General features: G+C 41.0%; 1 protein-coding gene across 1 annotated transcript in view; it reads right to left on the minus strand.

The window, feature by feature from the left end:
• The window catches only part of LOC134825413 (uncharacterized), a 146,966-nt gene that overhangs the window by 62,552 nt on the left and 60,851 nt on the right, over positions 1-23,563 (minus strand). Inside the window, exons 31-41 of the mRNA XM_063837589.1 lie at positions 19,981-20,096; positions 16,564-16,708; positions 15,971-16,146; positions 15,625-15,742; positions 9,065-9,151; positions 7,629-7,726; positions 7,125-7,237; positions 6,628-6,722; positions 6,289-6,377; positions 6,048-6,133; positions 5,413-5,520 (exon numbers count right to left, since the gene is read on the minus strand). Coding sequence (XP_063693659.1) covers positions 5,413-5,520; positions 6,048-6,133; positions 6,289-6,377; positions 6,628-6,722; positions 7,125-7,237; positions 7,629-7,726; positions 9,065-9,151; positions 15,625-15,742; positions 15,971-16,146; positions 16,564-16,708; positions 19,981-20,096 — 1,231 coding nt within the window. The remainder of the gene's footprint in view (positions 1-5,412; positions 5,521-6,047; positions 6,134-6,288; positions 6,378-6,627; positions 6,723-7,124; positions 7,238-7,628; positions 7,727-9,064; positions 9,152-15,624; positions 15,743-15,970; positions 16,147-16,563; positions 16,709-19,980; positions 20,097-23,563) is intronic.

Genomic DNA, 23,563 nt, shown 5'->3' on the forward strand with positions numbered 1-23,563 from the left:
CAGTCTGGCGGCCTAAACAGAGCAATCAATACTGGGGAGTATGGGGAGGAGAGGGGGGAGTACCAGTATACTCCTTATCTCACAGTCTGGCGGCCTAAACAGAGCAATCAATACTGGGGAGTATGGGGAGGAGAGGGGGGAGTACCAGTATACTCCTTATCTCACAGTCTGGCGGCCTAAACAGAGCAATCAATACTGGGGAGTATGGGGAGGAGAGGGGGGAGTACCAGTATACTCCTTATCTCACAGTCTGGCGGCCTAAACAGAGCAATCAATACTGGGGAGTATGGGGAGGAGAGGGGGGAGTACCAGTATACTCCTTATCTCACAGTCTGGCGGCCTAAACAGAGCAATCAATACTGGGGAGTATGGGGAGGAGAGGGGGGAGTACCAGTATACTCCTTATCTCACAGTCTGGCGGCCTAAACAGAGCAATCAATACTGGGGAGTATGGGGAGGAGAGGGGGGAGTACCAGTATACTCCTTATCTCACAGTCTGGCGGCCTAAACAGAGCAATCAATACTGGGGAGTATGGGGAGGAGAGGGGGGAGTACCAGTATACTCCTTATCTCACAGTCTGGCGGCCTAAACAGAGCAATCAATACTGGGGAGTATGGGGAGGAGAGGGGGGAGTACCAGTATACTCCTTATCTCACAGTCTGGCAGCCTAAACAGAGCAATCAATACTGGGGAGTATGGGGAGGAGAGGGGGGAGTACCAGTTGCAGTATACTCCTTATCTCACAGTCTGGCGGCCTAAACAGAGCAATCAATACTGGGGAGTATGGGGAGGAGAGGGGGGAGTACCAGTATACTCCTTATCTCACAGTCTGGCGGCCTAAACAGAGCAATCAATACTGGGGAGTATGGGGAGGAGAGGGGGGAGTACCAGTATACTCCTTATCTCACAGTCTGGCGGCCTAAACAGAGCGATCAATACTGGGGAGTATGGGGAGGAGAGGGGGGAGTACCAGTATACTCCTTATCTCACAGTCTGGCGGCCTAAACAGAGCGATCAATACTGGGGAGTATGGGGAGGAGAGGGGGGAGTACCAGTATACTCCTTATCTCACAGTCTGGCGGCCTAAACAGAGCAATCAATACTGGGGAGTATGGGGAGGAGAGGGGGGAGTACCAGTATACTCCTTATCTCACAGTCTGGCGGCCTAAACAGAGCAATCAATACTGGGGAGTATGGGGAGGAGAGGGGGGAGTACCAGTATACTCCTTATCTCACAGTCTGGCGGCCTAAACAGAGCAATCAATACTGGGGAGTATGGGGAGGAGAGGGGGGAGTACCAGTATACTCCTTATCTCACAGTCTGGCGGCCTAAACAGAGCAATCAATACTGGGGAGTATGGGGAGGAGAGGGGGGAGTACCAGTATACTCCTTATCTCACAGTCTGGCGGCCTAAACAGAGCAATCAATACTGGGGAGTATGGGGAGGAGAGGGGGGAGTACCAGTATACTCCTTATCTCACAGTCTGGCGGCCTAAACAGAGCAATCAATACTGGGGAGTATGGGGAGGAGAGGGGGGAGTACCAGTATACTCCTTATCTCACAGTCTGGCGGCCTAAACAGAGCAATCAATACTGGGGAGTATGGGGAGGAGAGGGGGGAGTACCAGTATACTCCTTATCTCACAGTCTGGCGGCCTAAACAGAGCAATCAATACTGGGGAGTATGGGGAGGAGAAGGGGGAGTACCAGTATACTCCTTATCTCACAGTCTGGCGGCCTAAACAGAGCGATCAATACTGGGGAGTATGGGGAGGAGAGGGGGGAGTACCAGTATACTCCTTATCTCACAGTCTGGCGGCCTAAACAGAGCGATCAATACTGGGGAGTATGGGGAGGAGAAGGGGGGAGTACCAGTATACTCCTTATCTCACAGTCTGGCGGCCTAAACAGAGCAATCAATACTGGGGAGTATGGGGAGGAAAGGGGGGAGTACCAGTATACTCCTTATCTCACAGTCTGGCGGCCTAAACAGAGCAATCAATACTGGGGAGTATGGGGAGGAGAAGGGGGGAGTACCAGTATACTCCTTATCTCACAGTCTGGCGGCCTAAACAGAGCAATCAATACTGGGGAGTATGGGGAGGAAAGGGGGGAGTACCAGTATACTCCTTATCTCACAGTCTGGCGGCCTAAACAGAGCAATCAATACTGGGGAGTATGGGGAGGAGAAGGGGGAGTACCAGTATACTCCTTATCTCACAGTCTGGCGGCCTAAACAGAGCGATCAATACTGGGGAGTATGGGGAGGAGAGGGGGGAGTACCAGTATACTCCTTATCTCACAGTCTGGCGGCCTAAACAGAGCGATCAATACTGGGGAGTATGGGGAGGAGAAGGGGGAGTACCAGTATACTCCTTATCTCACAGTCTGGCGGCCTAAACAGAGCAATCAATACTGGGGAGTATGGGGAGGAAAGGGGGGAGTACCAGTATACTCCTTATCTCACAGTCTGGCGGCCTAAACAGAGCAATCAATACTGGGGAGTATGGGGAGGAGAGGGGGGAGTACCAGTATACTCCTTATCTCACAGTCTGGCGGCCTAAACAGAGCAATCAATACTGGGGAGTATGGGGAGGAAAGGGGGGAGTACCAGTATACTCCTTATCTCACAGTCTGGCGGCCTAAACAGAGCAATCAATACTGGGGAGTATGGGGAGGAGAGGGGGGAGTACCAGTATACTCCTTATCTCACAGTCTGGCGGCCTAAACAGAGCAATCAATACTGGGGAGTATGGGGAGGAGAGGGGGGAGTACCAGTATACTCCTTATCTCACAGTCTGGCGGCCTAAACAGAGCAATCAATACTGGGGAGTATGGGGAGGAGAGGGGGGAGTACCAGTATACTCCTTATCTCACAGTCTGGCGGCCTAAACAGAGCAATCAATACTGGGGAGTATGGGGAGGAGAGGGGGGAGTACCAGTATACTCCTTATCTCACAGTCTGGCAGCCTAAACAGAGCAATCAATACTGGGGAGTATGGGGAGGAGAGGGAGGAGTACCAGTATACTCCTTATCTCACAGTCTGGCGGCCTAAACAGAGCAATCAATACTGGGGAGTATGGGGAGGAGAGGGGGGAGTACCAGTATACTCCTTATCTCACAGTCTGGCAGCCTAAACAGAGCAATCAATACTGGGGAGTATGGGGAGGAGAGGGGGGAGTACCAGTATACTCCTTATCTCACAGTCTGGCAGCCTAAACAGAGCAATCAATACTGGGGAGTATGGGGAGGAGAGGGGGGAGTACCAGTATACTCCTTATCTCACAGTCTGGCGGCCTAAACAGAGCAATCAATACTGGGGAGTATGGGGAGGAGAGGGGGGAGTACCAGTATACTCCTTATCTCACAGTCTGGCGGCCTAAACAGAGCAATCAATACTGGGGAGTATGGGGAGGAAAGGGGGGAGTACCAGTATACTCCTTATCTCACAGTCTGGCGGCCTAAACAGAGCAATCAATACTGGGGAGTATATATATATGGGAAGGGGCGTTGGGGTAGGGAGGGGGAGGGGGAGTGGGAGGGAGGGGGAGGGGCCAGGGGGAGTGGGAGGGAGGGGGAAGGGAAGTAGGGGGGAGGGGAGGGGGAGGGGGATTAGGGGGGAGGGGGAGTAGGGGGAGGGGTAGTAGGGGGAGGGGGAGTAAGGGAGGATGGGGGAGGGGGAGTGGGAGGGGGAAGGGAAAGTAGGGGGGAGGGGAGGAGGGGGAGGGGGATAAGGGGGGAGGGGGATTAGGGGGGAGGGGGAGTAGGGGGAGGGGGAGTGTGAGGGGGAGGGGGAAGGGAAGTAGGGGGGAGGGGAGGGGGGAGGGGGATAAGGGGGAGGGGGATTAGGGGGGAGGGGGATTAGGGGGGAGGGGAGAGTAGGGGAGGGGGAGTGTGAGGGGGAGGGGGAAGGGAAGTAGGGGGAGGGGAGGGGGATAAGGGGGGAGGGGGATAAGGGGGGGAGGGGGATTAGGGGGAGGGGGATAAGGGGGAGGGGGAGTAGGGGGAGGGGGAGTGTGAGTGGGGAGGGAGGGAGGAAGGAAGTAGGGGGGACGGGGCAGGGGGGAGGGGGATAAGGGGGAGGGGGATTAGGGGGGAGGGGATTAGGGGGGAGGGGGGAGTGTGAGGGGGAGGGGGGAAGGGAAGTAGGGGGGAGGGGGAGGGTGGAGGGGGATAAGGGGGGAGGGGGATTAGGGGGGAGGGGGAGTAGGGGGGATGGGAGAGGAGTGAGGGGAGGGGAAGGGAAGTAGGGGGGAGGGTGAGGGGGAGGGGGATAAGGGGGCGAGGGGGATTAGGGGGGAGGGGGATTAGGGGGGAGGGGGAGATTAGGGGGAGGGGGAGTGTGAGGGGAGGGGGGAAAGGGAAGTAGGGGGGAGGGGAGGGGGATAAGGGGGGAGGGGGATTAGGGGGGAGGGGAGAGTAGGGGAGGGGTAAGTAGGGGGAGGGGGAAGTAAGGGAGGATGGGGCGAGGGGAGTGGGAGGGAGGGGAGTGGGAGGAGGGGGAGTGTGAGGGGGGAGGGGGAGTGTGAGGGTGAGGGGGGAGGGGGATTAGGAGGGGAGGGGTATTAGGGGGAGGGGGATGTAGGGGGGGAGAGGGAGAGGGAGGAAGTAGGGGAGGGGAGTAGGAGAGGGGGAATGAGGGGAGGGGAGTAGGGAGGATGGTACCACTGAACCGGATGTGTTTGTAAAATGTAGGAGGGAAAATCAAAAATTCCGCTTTCCAACTGAATACGACTATTACTAGGGAGTAGGGGACAGTGTGACTGAGTTCTTTTGTTTGCAGCTAAGACAGGTTATACTATTACTCTAGTAACTATGCCCTGCTACTAGAGTATACATCTACTTTATCCGATAACCATAATATAACGGATATATCCGATCATTAACCATAGTAATTACACATAACCTCAATTTAATAGGTGAGGGAACCAAATGTGCGACAATTAAACTTTAAAGACGTTGCGACGGTAATTAAAATTAAAATTACAACATCGACAAAAACATTGGACTATTATCTTATTATTACGCCAATTAAACACTCCGCAAAGTTAGAACAGAGACCATGACTATACTGTTATACCTACAATTATTAGCTGTTATTCTTGTTTAGTTAGTACTAAACTACATAATGTATACCCCAGTATGTATACCCCAGGGTATACACAATGTATAGTTTAACCCCAGGGTTTTAGTATTTGTTCTGTTTGTTGTTTATTGTTGTGTTTATTGTGTTGTTATAATGTTAGAATCTCAACAAACCACTACTCCCCAGTTTATCCAGTGAGTATTAATCTTAAGAACAAATTGTATTTAATTATAACTTATTTGCCATAAATGTAGTCAAAATTTAGATTTAAATTGTTGTAAACGAAATAAATAGTGACTTACTTTACTGTTGAGTTAACTTACTCGGAGTGTATAGAAGAGGGCCAGGGTTTGTCACTGAAGCGAACTGGTAGTTTGTCCAGTAGTCTGTAGCTCAGTGAGGAGACAGGCATGGAGAGGGGGAGGGATGCACTGAAAGAGGAGTATTATAGAGAATTGCGATTACTTGGATAATGACAAATTAATAAAATACATGATAGCACTATTTTGAATATAAAGTACCCAGGAGTCATCTCCAACAAAAACTTGTATAAACGCTGCAATGCTGAACCATTGTCAGAAAAAGTGGCCCGTAGTCGGTGGAGAATGTTAGGACATGTTTTGCGGGGTCCTATTGACGGACCAGCGTTTTCTTCCCTCATTTTTGCCATCAATACACTGGACTTACCAGGGAGAAGAGGAAGACCCCAAAGCAATCTATTATCGCTGATTGTGCATGATTTATGTAAAAGAAATCTTTATTTGAATAATATCTTTGACCTGCATTATCTCCGTAATTTGAGTTATGACAAGAGATATTGGCGGAATTTGCAATGAAGTTTTTAATTTTTAGTTTTTGTTTTAGGGAAAGATTAGACTTGGGCGTTGTTTTTTAAACTATCCCTTGTTTAGAACTTTGATTTAATAAATAATAATGATAGTAATGCAAATAAACTTACTCTAGTTTACAGCCGATGTTATGATAAGATGTCTGATTGATGGAGAATATTTGATCATGTTCACCAAATCCTGCCAACTTGACCGTCTGCAAAATATACAATTTAATGGTAGTAATTAGTGAATAGTATATAGTATATAGTAATTAGTGAATCAAAGATGATTTGTTACTGATAAGTTCTTGAAAGAGAAAGAGAAATAGAAAGTGAAAGAGAAAGAGAAAGAGAAAGAGAAAGTGTTTACCTTACTCAATCCTTGTTCAGGAGAGCTGAGGCTAATCAGTAAATCCTCCGCAAAGTTATTCCTCACAATAAAAAGAGGATTGAGGGTTACTGAAATAGTTGGCTGTTAGAAACCTACAAAAACTGACGGTAATATGAATTAATAAATAAAGTATTGAGATATATCTGAATATTGGTGGGGAGGTGAACTGACCGATCAAAACCCAGGACCAAGGTCACGTGTCAAACCAAATATGATTCACAGCCTCGCTATAATTTACTGACAACTACTACATTACTACACTTTACAGTTAATTGGGCAATTAATTATTATTACCCGATTACCTAGTTGATGCATTACCTGTGAAATGACCAGTGTTGTGTAGTATAGACGCTACAATGTAGCACTCAGCAGATAGACTTACTACAAACGACTCTGATAGATCTTTGTGTAATCTGAAGATGGGAGGATCATACTTGTATTGTTCTTAAACTGATGACGTCATCACGTGACGTCATCACAACATCACGTGACGTTATCAAAACATTACGTAATTAGAGTCTAAGAGGTTTCATCATAGATTTAAAAAAATATGACGTCACAAGACGGAGTATATGACGTCACATGAAGGAGTATATGACGTCACAAGACGGAGTATATGACGTCACAAGACGGAGTATATGACGTCACAAGACGGAGTATATATGACGTCACAAGACGGAGTGTATGACGTCACAAGACGGGGTATATGACGTCACAAGACGGAGTATATGACGTCACAAGACGGAGAATATGACGTCACAAGACGGAGTATATGACGTCACAAGACGGAATATATGACGTCACTACCCTCCTACCTGACAGGTTGGGACCACTGAACAGTGTCTGAATTAAGAGAGAAGCTCATAGCGTGTTCTCCTGGTCCTAACACGTAGCTCTTATTCACCTCTCCAGCTCCTATAGACTGAACCTGGGTTAATGGGATCAACACTCAGTCAACACTCAGTCAACATTCAGTTAACTCAGTTTTTGCTGCAAAGTAGTGTATGCAGTCTCCCCCGTGACATCATGTCACGTGGTATGACGTCATGTCACGTGGTATGACGTCATGTCACGTGGTATGACGTCATGTCACGTGGTATGACGTCATGTCACGTGGTATGACGTCATGTCACGTGGTATGACGTTATGTCACGTGGTATGCCGTCATGTCACGTGGTATGACGTCATGTCACGTGGTATGACGTTATGTCACGTGGTATGCCGTCATGTCACGTGGTATGACGTCATGTCACGTGGTATGACGTCATGTCGCGTGGTATGACGGCATGTCACGTGTGTTTGTCTGTTTGTGTGTAAACCTGTAAAGTTGAGTATGTAGTCTCTCCCCGCGACGGGTCCAGAGGTAGGAAACTGCACTGAACATTTAACACTGTCCTGTTGTTAACACACAGGCCACCTGGAATTTAGTGAGATTAAAGTGAGGTTAAATTTAATTTCAATACAGAGTTTAATGGAAATGGCAGGAAGGAATACTGACTAATTATAGAAGAGTGAAGTGTTAACCTGTGATACGGATGTAGTTGCAACCTCCCTTCCTCTCCACTAACCTGTGATACGGATGTAGTTGCAACCTCCCTTCCTCTCCACTAACCTGTGATACGGATGTAGTTGCAACCTCCCTTCCTCTCCACTAACCTGTGATACGGATGTAGTTGCAACCTCCCTTCCTCTCCACTAACCTGTGATACGGATGTAGTTGCAACCTCCCTTCCTCTCCACTAACCTGTGATACGGATGTAGTTGCAACCTCCCTTCCTCTCCACTAACCTGTGATACGGATGTAGTTGCAACCTCCCTTCCTCTCCACTAACCTGTGATACGGATGTAGTTGCAACCTCCCTTCCTCTCCACTAACCTGTGATACGGATGTAGTTGCAACCTCCCTTCCTCTCCACTAACCTGTGATACGGATGTAGTTGCAACCTCCTTCCTCTCCACTAACCTGTGATACGGATGTAGTTGCAACCTCCCTTCCTCTCCACTAACCTGTGATACGGATGTAGTTGCAACCTCCCTTCCTCTCCACTAACCTGTGATACGGATGTAGTTGCAACCTCCCTTCCTCTCCACTAACCTGTGATACGGATGTAGTTGCAACCTCCCTTCCTCTCCACTAACCTGTGATACGGATGTAGTTGCAACCTCCCTTCCTCTCCACTAACCTGTGATACGGATGTAGTTGCAACCTCCCTTCCTCTCCACTAACCTGTGATACGGATGTAGTTGCAACCTCCCTTCCTCTCCACTAACCTGTGATACGGATGTAGTTGCAACCTCCCTTCCTCTCCACTAACCTGTGATACGGATGTAGTTGCAACCTCCCTTCCTCTCCACTAACCTGTGATACGGATGTAGTTGCAACCTCCCTTCCTCTCCACTAACCTGTGATACGGATGTAGTTGCAACCTCCCTTCCTCTCCACTAACCTGTGATACGGATGTAGTTGCAACCTCCCTTCCTCTCCACTAACCTGTGATACGGATGTAGTTGCAACCTCCCTTCCTCTCCACTAACCTGTGATACGGATGTAGTTGCAACCTCCCTTCCTCTCCACTAACCTGTGATACGGATGTAGTTGCAACCTCCCTTCCTCTCCACTAACCTGTGATACGGATGTAGTTGCAACCTCCCTTCCTCTCCACTAACCTGTGATACGGATGTAGTTGCAACCTCCCTTCCTCTCCACTAACCTGTGATACGGATGTAGTTGCAACCTCCCTTCCTCTCCACTAACCTGTGATACGGATGTAGTTGCAACCTCCCTTCCTCTCGACTATAATAAACATACCGTTATCCTCCACCACTGAGCCTGCCGCTAGATCTGACAGTTTAGGGTTTAGTGACTGACAACGTGTTTACTGACAAATTTCAAGGACTCATATACAAAATATATGCGTATTGAGGTAGAAATGAAGATTACCAATAGAGGACTCATATATAAAACATAAAGTATTGAGGTAGAAAGTAAGATTACCAATAGAGGACTCATATACAAAATATGAAGTATTGAGGTAGAAAGTAAGATTACCAATAGAGGACTCATATACAAAATATGAAGTATTGAGGTAGAAAGTAAGATTACCAATAGAGGACTCATATACAAAATATGAAGTATTGAGGTAGAAAGTAAGATTACCAATAGAGGACTCATATACAAAATATGAAGTATTGAGGTAGAAAGTAAGATTACCAATAGAGGACTCATATACAAAATATGAAGTATTGAGGTAGAAATGAAGATTACCAATAGAGGACTCATATACAAAATATGAAGTATTGAGGTAGAAAGTAAGATTACCAATAGAGGACTCATATACAAAATATGAAGTATTGAGGTAGAAAGTAAGATTACCAATAGAGGACTCATATACAAAATATGAAGTATTGAGGTAGAAATGAAGATTACCAATAGAGGACTCATATAAAAAATATGAAGTATTGAGGTAGAAAGTAAGATTACCAATAGAGGACTCATATACAAAATATGAAGTATTGAGGTAGAAAGTAAGATTACCAATAGAGGACTCATATACAAAATATGAAGTATTGAGGTAGAAAGTAAGATTACCAATAGAGGACTCATATATAAAACATAAAGTATTGAGGTAGAAAGTAAGATTACCAATAGAGGACTCATATATAAAACATAAAGTATTGAGGTAGAAAGTAAGATTACCAATAGAGGACTCATATACAAAATATGAAGTATTGAGGTAGAAAGTAAGATTACCAATAGAGGACTCATATACAAAATATGAAGTATTGAGGTAGAAAGTAAGATTACCAATAGAGGACTCATATACAAAATATGAAGTATTGAGGTAGAAATGAAGATTACCAATAGAGGACTCATATACAAAATATGAAGTATTGAGGTAGAAAGTAAGATTACCAATAGAGGACTCATATATAAAATATGAAGTATTGAGGTAGAAAGTAAGATTACCAATAGAGGACTCATATACAAAATATGAAGTATTGAGGTAGAAAGTAAGATTACCAATAGAGGACTCATATAAAAAATATGAAGTATTGAGGTAGAAAGTAAGATTACCAATAGAGGACTCATATACAAAATATGAAGTATTGAGGTAGAAATGAAGATTACCAATAGAGGACTCATATACAAAATATGAAGTATTGAGGTAGAAATGAAGATTACCAATAGAGGACTCATATACAAAATATGAAGTATTGAGGTAGAAATGAAGATTACCAATAGAGGACTCATATACAAAATATGAAGTATTGAGGTAGAAAGTAAGATTACCAATAGAGGACTCATATACAAAATATGAAGTATTGAGGTAGAAAGTAAGATTACCAATAGAGGACTCATATACAAAATATGAAGTATTGAGGTAGAAAGTAAGATTACCAATAGAGGACTCATATACAAAATATGAAGTATTGAGGTAGAAAGTAAGATTACCAATAGAGGACTCATATATAAAATATGAAGTATTGAGGTAGAAAGTAAGATTACCAATAGAGGACTCATATACAAAATATGAAGTATTGAGGTAGAAATGAAGATTACCAATAGAGGACTCATATACAAAATATGAAGTATTGAGGTAGAAATGAAGATTACCAATAGAGGACTCATATATAAAACATAAAGTATTGAGGTAGAAAGTAAGATTACCAATAGAGGACTCATATACAAAATATGAAGTATTGAGGTAGAAAGTAAGATTACCAATAGAGGACTCATATACAAAATATGAAGTATTGAGGTAGAAAGTAAGATTACCAATAGAGGACTCATATACAAAATATGAAGTATTGAGGTAGAAAGTAAGATTACCAATAGAGGACTCATATACAAAATATGAAGTATTGAGGTAGAAAGTAAGATTACCAATAGAGGACTCATATATAAAATATGAAGTATTGAGGTAGAAAGTAAGATTACCAATAGAGGACTCATATACAAAATATGAAGTATTGAGGTAGAAAGTAAGATTACCAATAGAGGACTCATATACAAAATATGAAGTATTGAGGTAGAAAGTAAGATTACCAATAGAGGACTCATATAAAAAATATGAAGTATTGAGGTAGAAAGTAAGATTACCAATAGAGGACTCATATACAAAATATGAAGTATTGAGGTAGAAAGTAAGATTACCAATAGAGGACTCATATATAAAACATAAAGTATTGAGGTAGAAAGTAAGATTACCAATAGAGGACTCATATACAAAATATATGCGTATTGAGGTAGAAATGAAGATTACCAATAGAGGACTCATATATAAAACATAAGTATTGAGGTAGAAAGTAAGATTACCAATAGAGGACTCATATACAAAATATGAAGTATTGAGGTAGAAAGTAAGATTACCAATAGAGGACTCATATATAAAATATGAAGTATTGAGGTAGAAAGTAAGATTACCAATAGAGGACTCATATACAAAATATGAAGTATTGAGGTAGAAAGTAAGATTACCAATAGAGGACTCATATACAAAATATGAAGTATTGAGGTAGAAAGTAAGATTACCAATAGAGGACTCATATACTAAAATATGAAGTATTGAGGTAGAAATGAAGATTACCAATAGAGGACTCATATACAAATATGAAGTATTGAGGTAGAAAGTAAGATTACCAATAGAGGACTCATATACAAAATATGAAGTATTGAGGTAGAAAGTAAGATTACCAATAGAGGACTCATATATAAAACATAAAGTATTGAGGTAGAAAGTAAGATTACCAATAGAGGACTCATATACAAAATATGAAGTATTGAGGTAGAAATGAAGATTACCAATAGAGGACTCATATACAAAATATGAAGTATTGAGGTAGAAAGTAAGATTACCAATAGAGGACTCATATACAAAATATGAAGTATTGAGGTAGAAATGAAGATTACCAATAGAGGACTCATATACAAAATATGAAGTATTGAGGTAGAAAGTAAGATTACCAATAGAGGACTCATATATAAAATATGAAGTATTGAGGTAGAAAGTAAGATTACCAATAGAGGACTCATATACAAAATATGAAGTATTGAGGTAGAAAGTAAGATTACCAATAGAGGACTCATATACAAAATATGAAGTATTGAGGTAGAAATGAAGATTACCAATAGAGGACTCATATATAAAACATAAAGTATTGAGGTAGAAAGTAAGATTACCAATAGAGGACTCATATATAAAACATAAAGTATTGAGGTAGAAAGTAAGATTACCAATAGAGGACTCATATACAAAATATGAAGTATTGAGGTAGAAAGTAAGATTACCAATAGAGGACTCATATATAAACATAAAGTATTGAGGTAGAAAGTAAGATTACCAATAGAGGACTCATATACAAAATATGAAGTATTGAGGTAGAAAGTAAGATTACCAATAGAGGACTCATATACAAAATATGAAGTATTGAAGTAGAAATGAAGATTACCAATAGAGGACTCATATACAAAATATGAAGTATTGAGGTAGAAAGTAAGATTACCAATAGAGGACTCATATACAAAATATGAAGTATTGAGGTAGAAAGTAAGATTACCAATAGAGGACTCATATACAAAATATGAAGTATTGAGGTAGAAATGAAGATTACCAATAGAGGACTCATATACAAAATATGAAGTATTGAGGTAGAAAGTAAGATTACCAATAGAGGACTCATATACAAAATATGAAGTATTGAGGTAGAAAGTAAGATTACCAATAGAGGACTCATATACAAAATATGAAGTATTGAGGTAGAAAGTAAGATTACCAATAGAGGACTCATATATAAAATATGAAGTATTGAGGTAGAAAGTAAGATTACCAATAGAGGACTCATATACAAAATATGAAGTATTGAGGTAGAAATGAAGATTACCAATAGAGGACTCATATATAAAATATGAAGTATTGAGGTAGAAAGTAAGATTACCAATAGAGGACTCATATACAAAATATGAAGTATTGAGGTAGAAAGTAAGATTACCAATAGAGGACTCATATACAAAATATGAAGTATTGAGGTAGAAATGAAGATTACCAATAGAGGACTCATATATAAAACATAAAGTATTGAGGTAGAAAGTAAGATTACCAATAGAGGACTCATATATAAAATATGAAGTATTGAGGTAGAAAGTAAGATTACCAATAGAGGACTCATATACAAAATATGAAGTATTGAGGTAGAAAGTAAGATTACCAATAGAGGACTCATATACAAAATATGAAGTATTGAGGTAGAAAGTAAGATTACCAATAGAGGACTCATATACAAAATATGAAGTATTGAAGTAGAAATGAAGATTACCAATAGAGGACTCATATACAAAATATGAAGTATTGAGGTAGAAAGTAAGATTACCAATAGAGGACTCATATACAAAATATGAAGTATTGAGGTAGAAAGTAAGATTACCAATAGAGGACTCATATACAAAATATGAAGTATTGAGGTAGAAAGTAAGATTACCAATAGAGGACTCATATACAAAATATGAAGTATTGAGGTAGAAAGTAAGATTACCAATAGAGGACTCATATACAAAATATGAAGTATTGAGGTAGAAAGTAAGATTACCAATAGAGGACTCATATACAAAATATGAAGTATTGAGGTAGAAAGTAAGATTACCAATAGAGGACTCATATACAAAATATGAAGTATTGAGGTAGAAAGTAAGATTACCAATAGAGGACTCATATACAAAATATGAAGTATTGAGGTAGAAAGTAAGATTACCAATAGAGGACTCATATATAAAATATGAAGTATTGAGGTAGAAAGTAAGATTACCAATAGAGGACTCATATACAAAATATGAAGTATTGAGGTAGAAATGAAGATTACCAATAGAGGACTCATATATAAAATATGAAGTATTGAGGTAGAAAGTAAGATTACCAATAGAGGACTCATATACAAAATATGAAGTATTGAGGTAGAAAGTAAGATTACCAATAGAGGACTCATATAAAAAATATGAAGTATTGAGGTAGAAAGTAAGATTACCAATAGAGGACTCATATATAAAACATAAAGTATTGAGGTAGAAAGTAAGATTACCAATAGAGGACTCATATATAAAATATGAAGTATTGAGGTAGAAAGTAAGATTACCAATAGAGGACTCATATATAAAATATAAAGTATTGAGGTAGAAATGAAGATTACCAATAGAGGACTCATATACAAAATATGAAGTATTGAGGTAGAAAGTAAGATTACCAATAGAGGACTCATATATAAAACATAAAGTATTGAGGTAGAAAGTAAGATTACCAATAGAGGACTCATATATAAAATATGAAGTATTGAGGTAGAAATGAAGATTACCAATAGAGGACTCATATATAAAATATGAAGTATTGAGGTAGAAAGTAAGATTACCAATAGAGGACTCATATATAAAACATAAAGTATTGAGGTAGAAAGTAAGATTACCAATAGAGGACTCATATACAAAATATGAAGTATTGAGGTAGAAAGTAAGATTACCAATAAAGGACTCATATACAAAATATGAAGTATTGAGGTAGAAATGAAGATTACCAATAGAGGACTCATATATAAAACATAAAGTATTGAGGTAGAAAGTAAGATTACCAATAGAGGACTCATATATAAAACATAAAGTATTGAGGTAGAAAGTAAGATTACCAATAGAGGACTCATATACAAAATATGAAGTATTGAGGTAGAAAGTAAGATTACCAATAGAGGACTCATATACAAAATATGAAGTATTGAGGTAGAAAGTAAGATTACCAATAGAGGACTCATATACAAAATATGAAGTATTGAGGTAGAAAGTAAGATTACCAATAGAGGACTCATATACAAAATATGAAGTATTGAGGTAGAAAGTAAGATTACCAATAGAGGACTCATATACAAAATATGAAGTATTGAGGTAGAAAGTAAGATTACCAATAGAGGACTCATATACAAAATATGAAGTATTGAGGTAGAAAGTAAGATTACCAATAGAGGACTCATATACAAAATATGAAGTATTGAGGTAGAAAGTAAGATTACCAATAGAGGACTCATATACAAAATATGAAGTATTGAGGTAGAAAGTAAGATTACCAATAGAGGACTCATATACAAAATATGAAGTATTGAGGTAGAAAGTAAGATTACCAATAGAGGACTCATATACAAAATATGAAGTATTGAGGTAGAAAGTAAGATTACCAATAGAGGACTCATATACAAAATATGAAGTATTGAGGTAGAAAGTAAGATTACCAATAGAGGACTCATATAATATAAAATATAAAGTATTGAGGTAGAAAGTAAGATTACCAATAGAGCGAGACCAGGAAGGGTGTATGTTCTCCAAAGCCACATAGACGGGTTTAGTCAGGTCCCAGTAGCAAGCAACAGTGCTCTTACCTTCACAACTCACATATCTGCTACCATTCTGAGGAGGGGGGGGGGGGGGGGGGGGGCTTTACTTTACTTTACTTTACTTTACTTTACTTTACTTTACTTTACTTTACTTTACTTTACTTTACTTTACTTTACTTTACTTTACTTTACTTTACTTTACTTTACTTTACTTTACTTTACTTTACTTTACTTTACTTTACTTTACTTTACTTTACTTTACTTTACTTTACTTTACTTTACTTTACTTTACTTTACTAACCAGCATTAGTTGAGCGGAGTAGGATGTCTCGTTAACTACAAACGTCTCAAAGAGGGACACACTGAGATGGTCCCCCCAGCTCCTCTTCACAGAGTTCAGACAAGGGAGGAGAGAGGGGGACATGGCCAGGCTGGTTGAGTCCAAACATAGCGAGACGGTGGTTTTAGTGGGGCGCGCTGAGGAGGGGTCAATTATATGTAATCTAGTGGGGGGGGGAATGTACTGTAGTGGGGCGCGCTGAGGAGGGGTCAATTATATGTAATGTAGTGGGGGGGGGGGGGGGGCAATGTACTGTAGTGGGGCGCGCTGAGGAGGGGTCAATTATATGTAATGTAGTGGGGGGGGGCAATGTAATGTAGTGCGGGGGGGGGGGGGGGGGGGGGTCAATTATAAGTAATGTAGTGGGGGGTCAAAGTGGGGGGGGGGGGGAAGAAAGTGAAAATGTTGCCGCTCAGATATTGATATTGTATCAGCTAAACAAATGTAACCCAGGTAACCAAGGCAACCAAGGGAATCAGGGTAATCAAGGTAACTGAGGTAACCAAGATAACAAGGTAACCAAGGTATTACCTTGAAGGTAACCCTCAACTTACAAGTAACCACGGTAACGTTGGACGTGACGTCATAACCCTGACTCCTGTCACGTGACAGGAATGAAGCTTGTAGTTGAGATCTAGCTACCAGAGTATAGAGTAGGGTGGAGTAGTCCAGGTAGTGCACGTCACTGCTACACCTCACCTGAAATTAGTGGTATAATTAATTAATATCGTAATTATTATAATTTTAATAACAATATCAGGAACTATCGGTGTTAATGGTTAACACATTTGGTATGATAATTGAAGTGCTTTCCCAAAATGTCAAGTTGGTTGTTCACAATTTAACCGAGTTATGACCCTTTTAAGGCATGCAGATACGTGATCCAGCGCTTAATCAGTGATATCTTCACTCAATCAATGCTCTGATTGGTTGGAGACTGCTTATAGGACATCAACCGAAGCGCTATAAGGCGAATTTCTTCTATATACACTAGTAGTGTAGTTTAAAGTAGTACTATAATATATAGACATGGTATCAGATTATTGCTCAGCGGAAATCTCAATTTAAACCTACACACCGGGCGACACAGTGATGCAGTGGGTGGGTAGTAGTAGTAACTACACAGTGTGTAGTGCTTTACTTCTGCTGTGCTTCTTTTCTGCGTTAACATTGCACGTGCTTTTTCCAATCATTACACGTGCTTTTTCCTATCATTGCACGTGCTGTTTCTTATCAGTGCAGGTGTTTTTTTCCAGTAATCACTAGCCATGGAGATTGACTATACACTGTAAGGATACTTCTTACACTACATGTCCTTAAACCCTCATCCCAATTCACCCCAGACACACCACCCCTCCCCCTTTTTAAAAACATAACTCATCAGATTTTACCCCCCCCCCTTTCAGAAACATAATTCCTTACTCCTTAGATTGTACCCCCTCCCAATACCCCTCTTAATAAACGCAACCCCTCAAATTGTACCCCATATAGAAACTCAACCCCTCAGATTGTACCACTCTAGAAACTCAACCCTCAGATTGTACCCCTCTAGAAAATCAACCCCTCAGATTGTACCACTCTAGAAACTCAACCCTCAGATTGTACCCCTCTAGAAAATCAACCCCTCAGATTGTACCGCCTCTAGAAACTCATCCCCTCAGATTGTACCCCCTCTAGAAACTCATCCCCTCAGATTGTACCCCCTCTAGAAACTCAACCCCTCAGATTGTACCCCCTCTAGAAACTCAACCCCTCAGATTGTACCCCCTCTAGAAACTCAACCCCTCAGATTGTACCCCTCTAGAAAATCAACCCCTCAGATTGTACCGCCTCTAGAAACTCATCCCCTCAGATTGTACCCCCTCTAGAAACTCATCCCCTCAGATTGTACCCCCATCTAGAAACTCAACCCCTCAGATTGTACCCCCTCTAGAAACTCAACCCCTCAGATTGTACCCCCTCTAGAAACTCAACCCCTCAGATTGTACCCCCTCTAGAAACTCAACCCCTCAGACTGTACCCCCTCTAGAAACTCAACCCCTCAGACTGTACCCCCTTTAGAAACTCAACCCCTCAGATTGTACCCCCTCTAGAAACTCAACCCCTCAGACTGTATTCCCTCTAGAAACTCAACCCCTCAGATTGTACCCCTCTTATTAACTCAACCCCTCAGACTGTACCCCATCTAGAAACTCAACCCCTCAGACTGTATCCCCTCTAGAAACTCAACCCCTCAGATTGTACCCCCTCTTATTAACTCAACCCCTCAGATTGTACCCCACTGACTACACGCGACGTGTATCCGAGCAGACAAAAAGTGAACCAGAGATGAACTTCACAGCAGCCCCTAAATACACACCTCATAACACGTGAGCATATTTAGCATATTTAACATATTTAGCATATTTAGCATATTTAGCATATTTAGTAAGGTAATCTTATTATATAATATAGGATTTCAATCATTTATTTTTCCGCGATTCTTGTGTTAACCTTTCTTGTACAATATTACTAAATCAAGAGAACACATTCTTCTCATTACAACGTCATTAAATCTCCACAAGACACATAAACCAGACTAAATATTGTAGGCTAATCTTTGTTTGGTCAGTTTATACAAATATGTAGTAAAACTTATCCAAGCCATAGTATCCATGGTAACGCATACCAGACCCAATAGTCTGCAAAACATGCAGACACAAGCTAATCTGTTGTATAATTGGGACGTTCTGTAACCATCACAACATTGTTAAAAGTGTTAATTCAGGCACACGAATAATATTGTTACTTTTACAAGCTCAAACTCTGTGCGCGACAAATCTATTTGCACAAAAAGTGAACATAATACTCCTATTATATCTCATATTCAGCGTCATTAACAGGCTAATATCTGTCACGTGGTTTGTCACGCGGTCTGTATACTGGACCCTGATTGGTTTAACCACACCTGGACGAGTCTAACAATAATTCCCACTGTAACAGTATAGCTGGAAATTTAATAATTTTCCAAATTCAGTCTGTTCACGTGACCATCAAGACACCCCAGGACTGGTAACCATGGCAACTACAGAGGAGCACGTGACGGGTCACGTGCTAAGTTCCGCAGCACATAGTCACGTGATAATTAGTGAGAAGTTGGAGGTTTTAATTAAGAGAATAGCACGGTGGTGCGTGGGGCGGCTGATTATATACTGTATAATTATTATAATTATACGGGTTTTCTCTCCTTATTTCTGGCTTAGTTCCGAGTTTAACAGGTCCTCGTTATATAGATATCACTATAGTTACTATAGTTACTATCATTATAGTTACTATAGTCACTATACTTACTATAGTGACACTACTAGTACAGTTTCTTTATTTTAGTTACTTTAGGGTCGGCTTTGCCATTTAATTTCGATAATTAGGCTGGATTAGCTTTGAGCCCAACAGAAGCCTATTTTAAAATTAAACGTATTCTTTAAAACAGTGTTTTGTAAAGAAGTGAGAATAGGAGATACTAGCAGGGTACACACAGAGATACCATTGTGAAGTAGAGCAGTTAGAATATAAGCAGACAAGATCAGTTAGCAGGAGATATACCAGATCAGTAAGCAGTATTTGGCAGGTAGCCAGGTAACCGGGCAGGTTGCCAGGTAACCGGGCAGGTTTATCAGCGTATTTAACTGGAACCAGTTCAGATAATGAGATCTGTAGTAGACACTGCGAGGTAGAGCCTAGATAGAGGCACTACCTCACTACTACTACTAGTATACAGAGGCACTAAGGTAGTGCTAGCTGTAGTAGAGGCAATGTTAACTTTATCTAGGTCGCCGTTTGGTTCCGTCTTATGTGAATAGTTCGTTTGTGTCACGTGGTGTGAATACAGTGCTCTGATTGGTTCGTTTGTGTTACGTGGTGTGAATACAGTGCTCTGATTGGTTAGTTTGTGTCACGTGGTGTGAATACAGTGCTCTGATTGGTTATATTACCTGCACTGAGAGGGCTGTGTCGATGTCAGTTTTAGCGGAGAGGTTTCTTGCAGTTACTTTTAGCAGTTCTAGTTCACGATCAGGAAGCACCAGCGGTAAATCGTACACCCACAGCTCTGAAGAGTAATATCATTATCACCCAATCATAAAGCAACATTTGCTTTTCCTTGTTTTGCTTGTTGGCAACACGAAGAGAATTTGGTTTATTAGGACAATTTTCTAAGACCCCAATATAAACATAAAATAAACTAACACAATATTCAGAAAATTTTAAAATCAATCAACCAGTCATCAAAATCAGAATATAATTTTATTTGCGATTTTCCCCACACCCGAACCAGAATTTCCCGTTCTTATTAAAAAAAGCAGAATCCAATTCATTTAATATCATCACTTTGTTAGGTATTAGTGGGGTTGTGCCCCCCCCCTTTAGGTATTAGCGGGGTTGTGCCCCCCCTTTAGGTATTAGCGGGGTTGTGCCCCCTTTAGGTATTAGTGGGGTTGCCCCCCCCCTTAGGTATTAATGGGGTTGCCCCCCCCCTTAGGTATTAGTGGGGTTGTACCCCCCTTTGGGTATTAGTGGGGTTGTGCCCCCCCCTTTAGGTATAAGTGGGGTTGTGCCCCCTTTAGGTATTAGTGGGGTTGTACCCCCCTTTGGGTATTAGTGGGGTTGTGCCCCCCCCCTTTAGGTATTAGTGGGGTTGTACCCCCCTTTGGGTATTAGTGGGGTTGTGCCCCCCCCTTTAGGTATAAGTGGGGTTGTGCCCCCTTTAGGTATTAGTGGGGTTGTACCCCCCTTTGGGTATTAGTGGGGTTGTGCCCCCCCCCTTTAGGTATTAGTGGGGTTGTGCCCCCCTTTGGGTATTAGTGGGGTTGTGCCCCCCCTTTAGGTATAAGTGGGGTTGTGCCCCCTTTAGGTATTAGTGGGGTTGTACCCCCCTTTGGGTATTAGTGGGGTTGTGCCCCCCCCCTTTAGGTTTAAGTGGGGTTGTGCCCCCTTTAGGTATTAGTGGGGTTGTACCCCCCTTTGGGTATTAGTGGGGTTGTGCCCCCCCCTTTAGGTATTAGTGGGGTTGTGCCCCCCCCCCTTTAGGTATAAGTGGGGTTGTGCCCCCTTTAGGTATTAGTGGGGTTGTGCCCCCCCCCTTTAGGTATTAGTGGGGTTGTGCCCCCTTTAGGAGTTAGGGTTGATAGCACTATGGATGAGCTATGTATGTGCGAAAGTATCAGATTGTCATTCCTTACAAAAAACAGGTATAATATATCATATAAGCTACCGTAGAGCGTAATGCTTCGTGGGAGCATACTGTGAAATTGTTCATCAGACTGCATACTGATAGGTAGACTTGTGTTACGCGGCGCGAATACTGTGCTCTGATTGGTTGGTTTGTGTCACGTGATGTAAATACTGTGCTCTGATTGGTTATTATTCGCAGACTCTTGACAACAGTAGTTTGAAATTGTTTCTTAGGTGTTTATAGCTTTATAGGCATTTAATGATCAAAGTGCGCATAACAACTCTGCTACTCTGGTGTATAACAAGTGTTTAGGGATATTAATGTAGCATTGCACTGGATACTGTGCTCTGATTGGTTTGTTTGTGTCACGTGGTGTGGATACTGTGCTCTGATTGGTTAGTTTGTGTCACGTGGTGTGAATACTGTGTTCTGATTGGTTAGTTTGTGTCACGTGGTGTGAATACAGTGCTCTGATTGGTTAGTTTATGTCACGTGGTGTGAATGCTGTGCTCTGATTGGTTAGTTGGCACTGCATATTTCTGTCATCAGTTTAGGAGGTTTCAGTTTCGAGCTTGTAGCTACATGAATAGTAAGATTGTACGATTGTGTCGTCTAGTAAGAAGTTATCAAATACTTTCCGTACTTCTGAGTAGATTAATTCTACAGACTAAACTTGGTAACTGTGGGCACAGGAACGGTTACATCTTTATATATACCAGACTGTGTAGTTTGTGTCACGTGGTGTGAATACTGGGCTCTGATTGGTTAGTTTGTGTCACGTGGTGTGAATACTGGGCTCTGATTGGTTAGTTTGTGTCACGTGGCGCTCAACCTGTTGTGTGATTGGTTGATGATGAGCAGATATTATATCAAATGTTTTTCACCTCGCAGACGTATTTAATATCATGATTGAACTGACACAATCATCAACGGACACATTTAACTCATCCAGTCACATCATTCCATATAAGGTAGTGTTGCTATGGTCATGTTACCATATAAGGTATTTTGATACCATCAACACTACTATATACAAAATAATTTGAGGCTCTAAAGATGTAGTTTTACGCAGAATGCAAGCCTCACATTGTGTGTTTCCCCTCGTGTCCAAACGCAACATAATAGTGTTGCTATAATGGCCATGTTATCATATATGGTAGTGTTGCTATGGCCATGTTACCATATATGGTAGTGTTGCTATGGCCATGTTACCAAATATGGTAGTTTTGCCGTGGTCATGTTACCATATATGGTAGTGTTGCTGTGGTTACACTACCTAATATGGTAGTGCTGCTATGGTCATGTTACCATATATGGTAGTTTTGCTGTGGTCATGTTACCATATATGGTAGTGTTGCTATGGTCATGTTACCATATATGGTAGTGTTGCTATGGTAATGTTACCATATATGGTAGTGTTGCTGTGGTTACACTACCTAATATGGTCATTATAAATCTCACGCACAACTAACTCACTAGATTCCTGTCGCTAAACATTTCTCTAAATTTTCTCACCAGACGTCAGTACATATTAGCTAACAGGACTCTAGTAGTAGGGAGTAGAACTTCTGTACCTGTTAGCTAGCTCATACTAATTTGTATTTTAGATCACTAATCTGAGGCGACAAATTGCATCGCATTTAGTAATACATTGTTTAGTTGTTTTCTCCTTGTTCGTTCGTCTTGTTTCTTGGGTCGGATTGAAAAAAAAAAAAATTTTTAAAAAAAAAGGGGAAAAAAAAAAATTTTTTTAAAAAGGGGGGGTTTTTTTTTTTAAACCCTTTTTTTTTAATTTTTTTAAAACCCGTTTTGTTTTTTTTCCCAAAAAAAAAAAAATTTTTTTCCCCCAAAAAAAAATACCCCCAAAAATTTAAAAAAAAGGGGAAAAACCTTTTTTAAAAAAAAAAAGGGGTTTGGGGGGGGGTTTTTTTTTGGTTTTAAAAACCCCCCAAAAAAAATTTTTTTTAAAAAAAAATTTTTAAAAAGGGGTTTTTTTTCCCCCCCCCCCAAAAAAACCAAAAAAAAGGGGGAAGGCCTTTTCCCCCCAAAAAACCCGGCCTTTTCCTTTTAATTTTTTTTTCCCTTTTTTAAAAAAAAATTTTTTTTTGGGGAAAAAAAATTTTTTGGGGGTTTTTGGGGCCCCCCAAAAAAGGGGGAAAAATTTTTTTAAAATTTTGGTTTTTTTTAAAAAAAATTTTTTGTTTTTTTTTTAGGGTTGGGGAAAAATTTTTCCAAAAATTTTTGTTTTTCCATTCCGGTTTTTTTCCCAAAAATTTTTTCCCCCCCAAAAAAATTTCCTTTTTAAAAAATTAAAAAAAAAACCCCCTTTTTGGGGGGGTTTTTTT

This window comes from Bolinopsis microptera, chromosome 13, assembly GCF_026151205.1.
Source record: "Bolinopsis microptera isolate Bmic1 chromosome 13, MBARI_Bmic_1.0, whole genome shotgun sequence".
In the NCBI taxonomy this organism is placed as follows: Eukaryota; Metazoa; Ctenophora; class Tentaculata; order Lobata; family Bolinopsidae; genus Bolinopsis; species Bolinopsis microptera.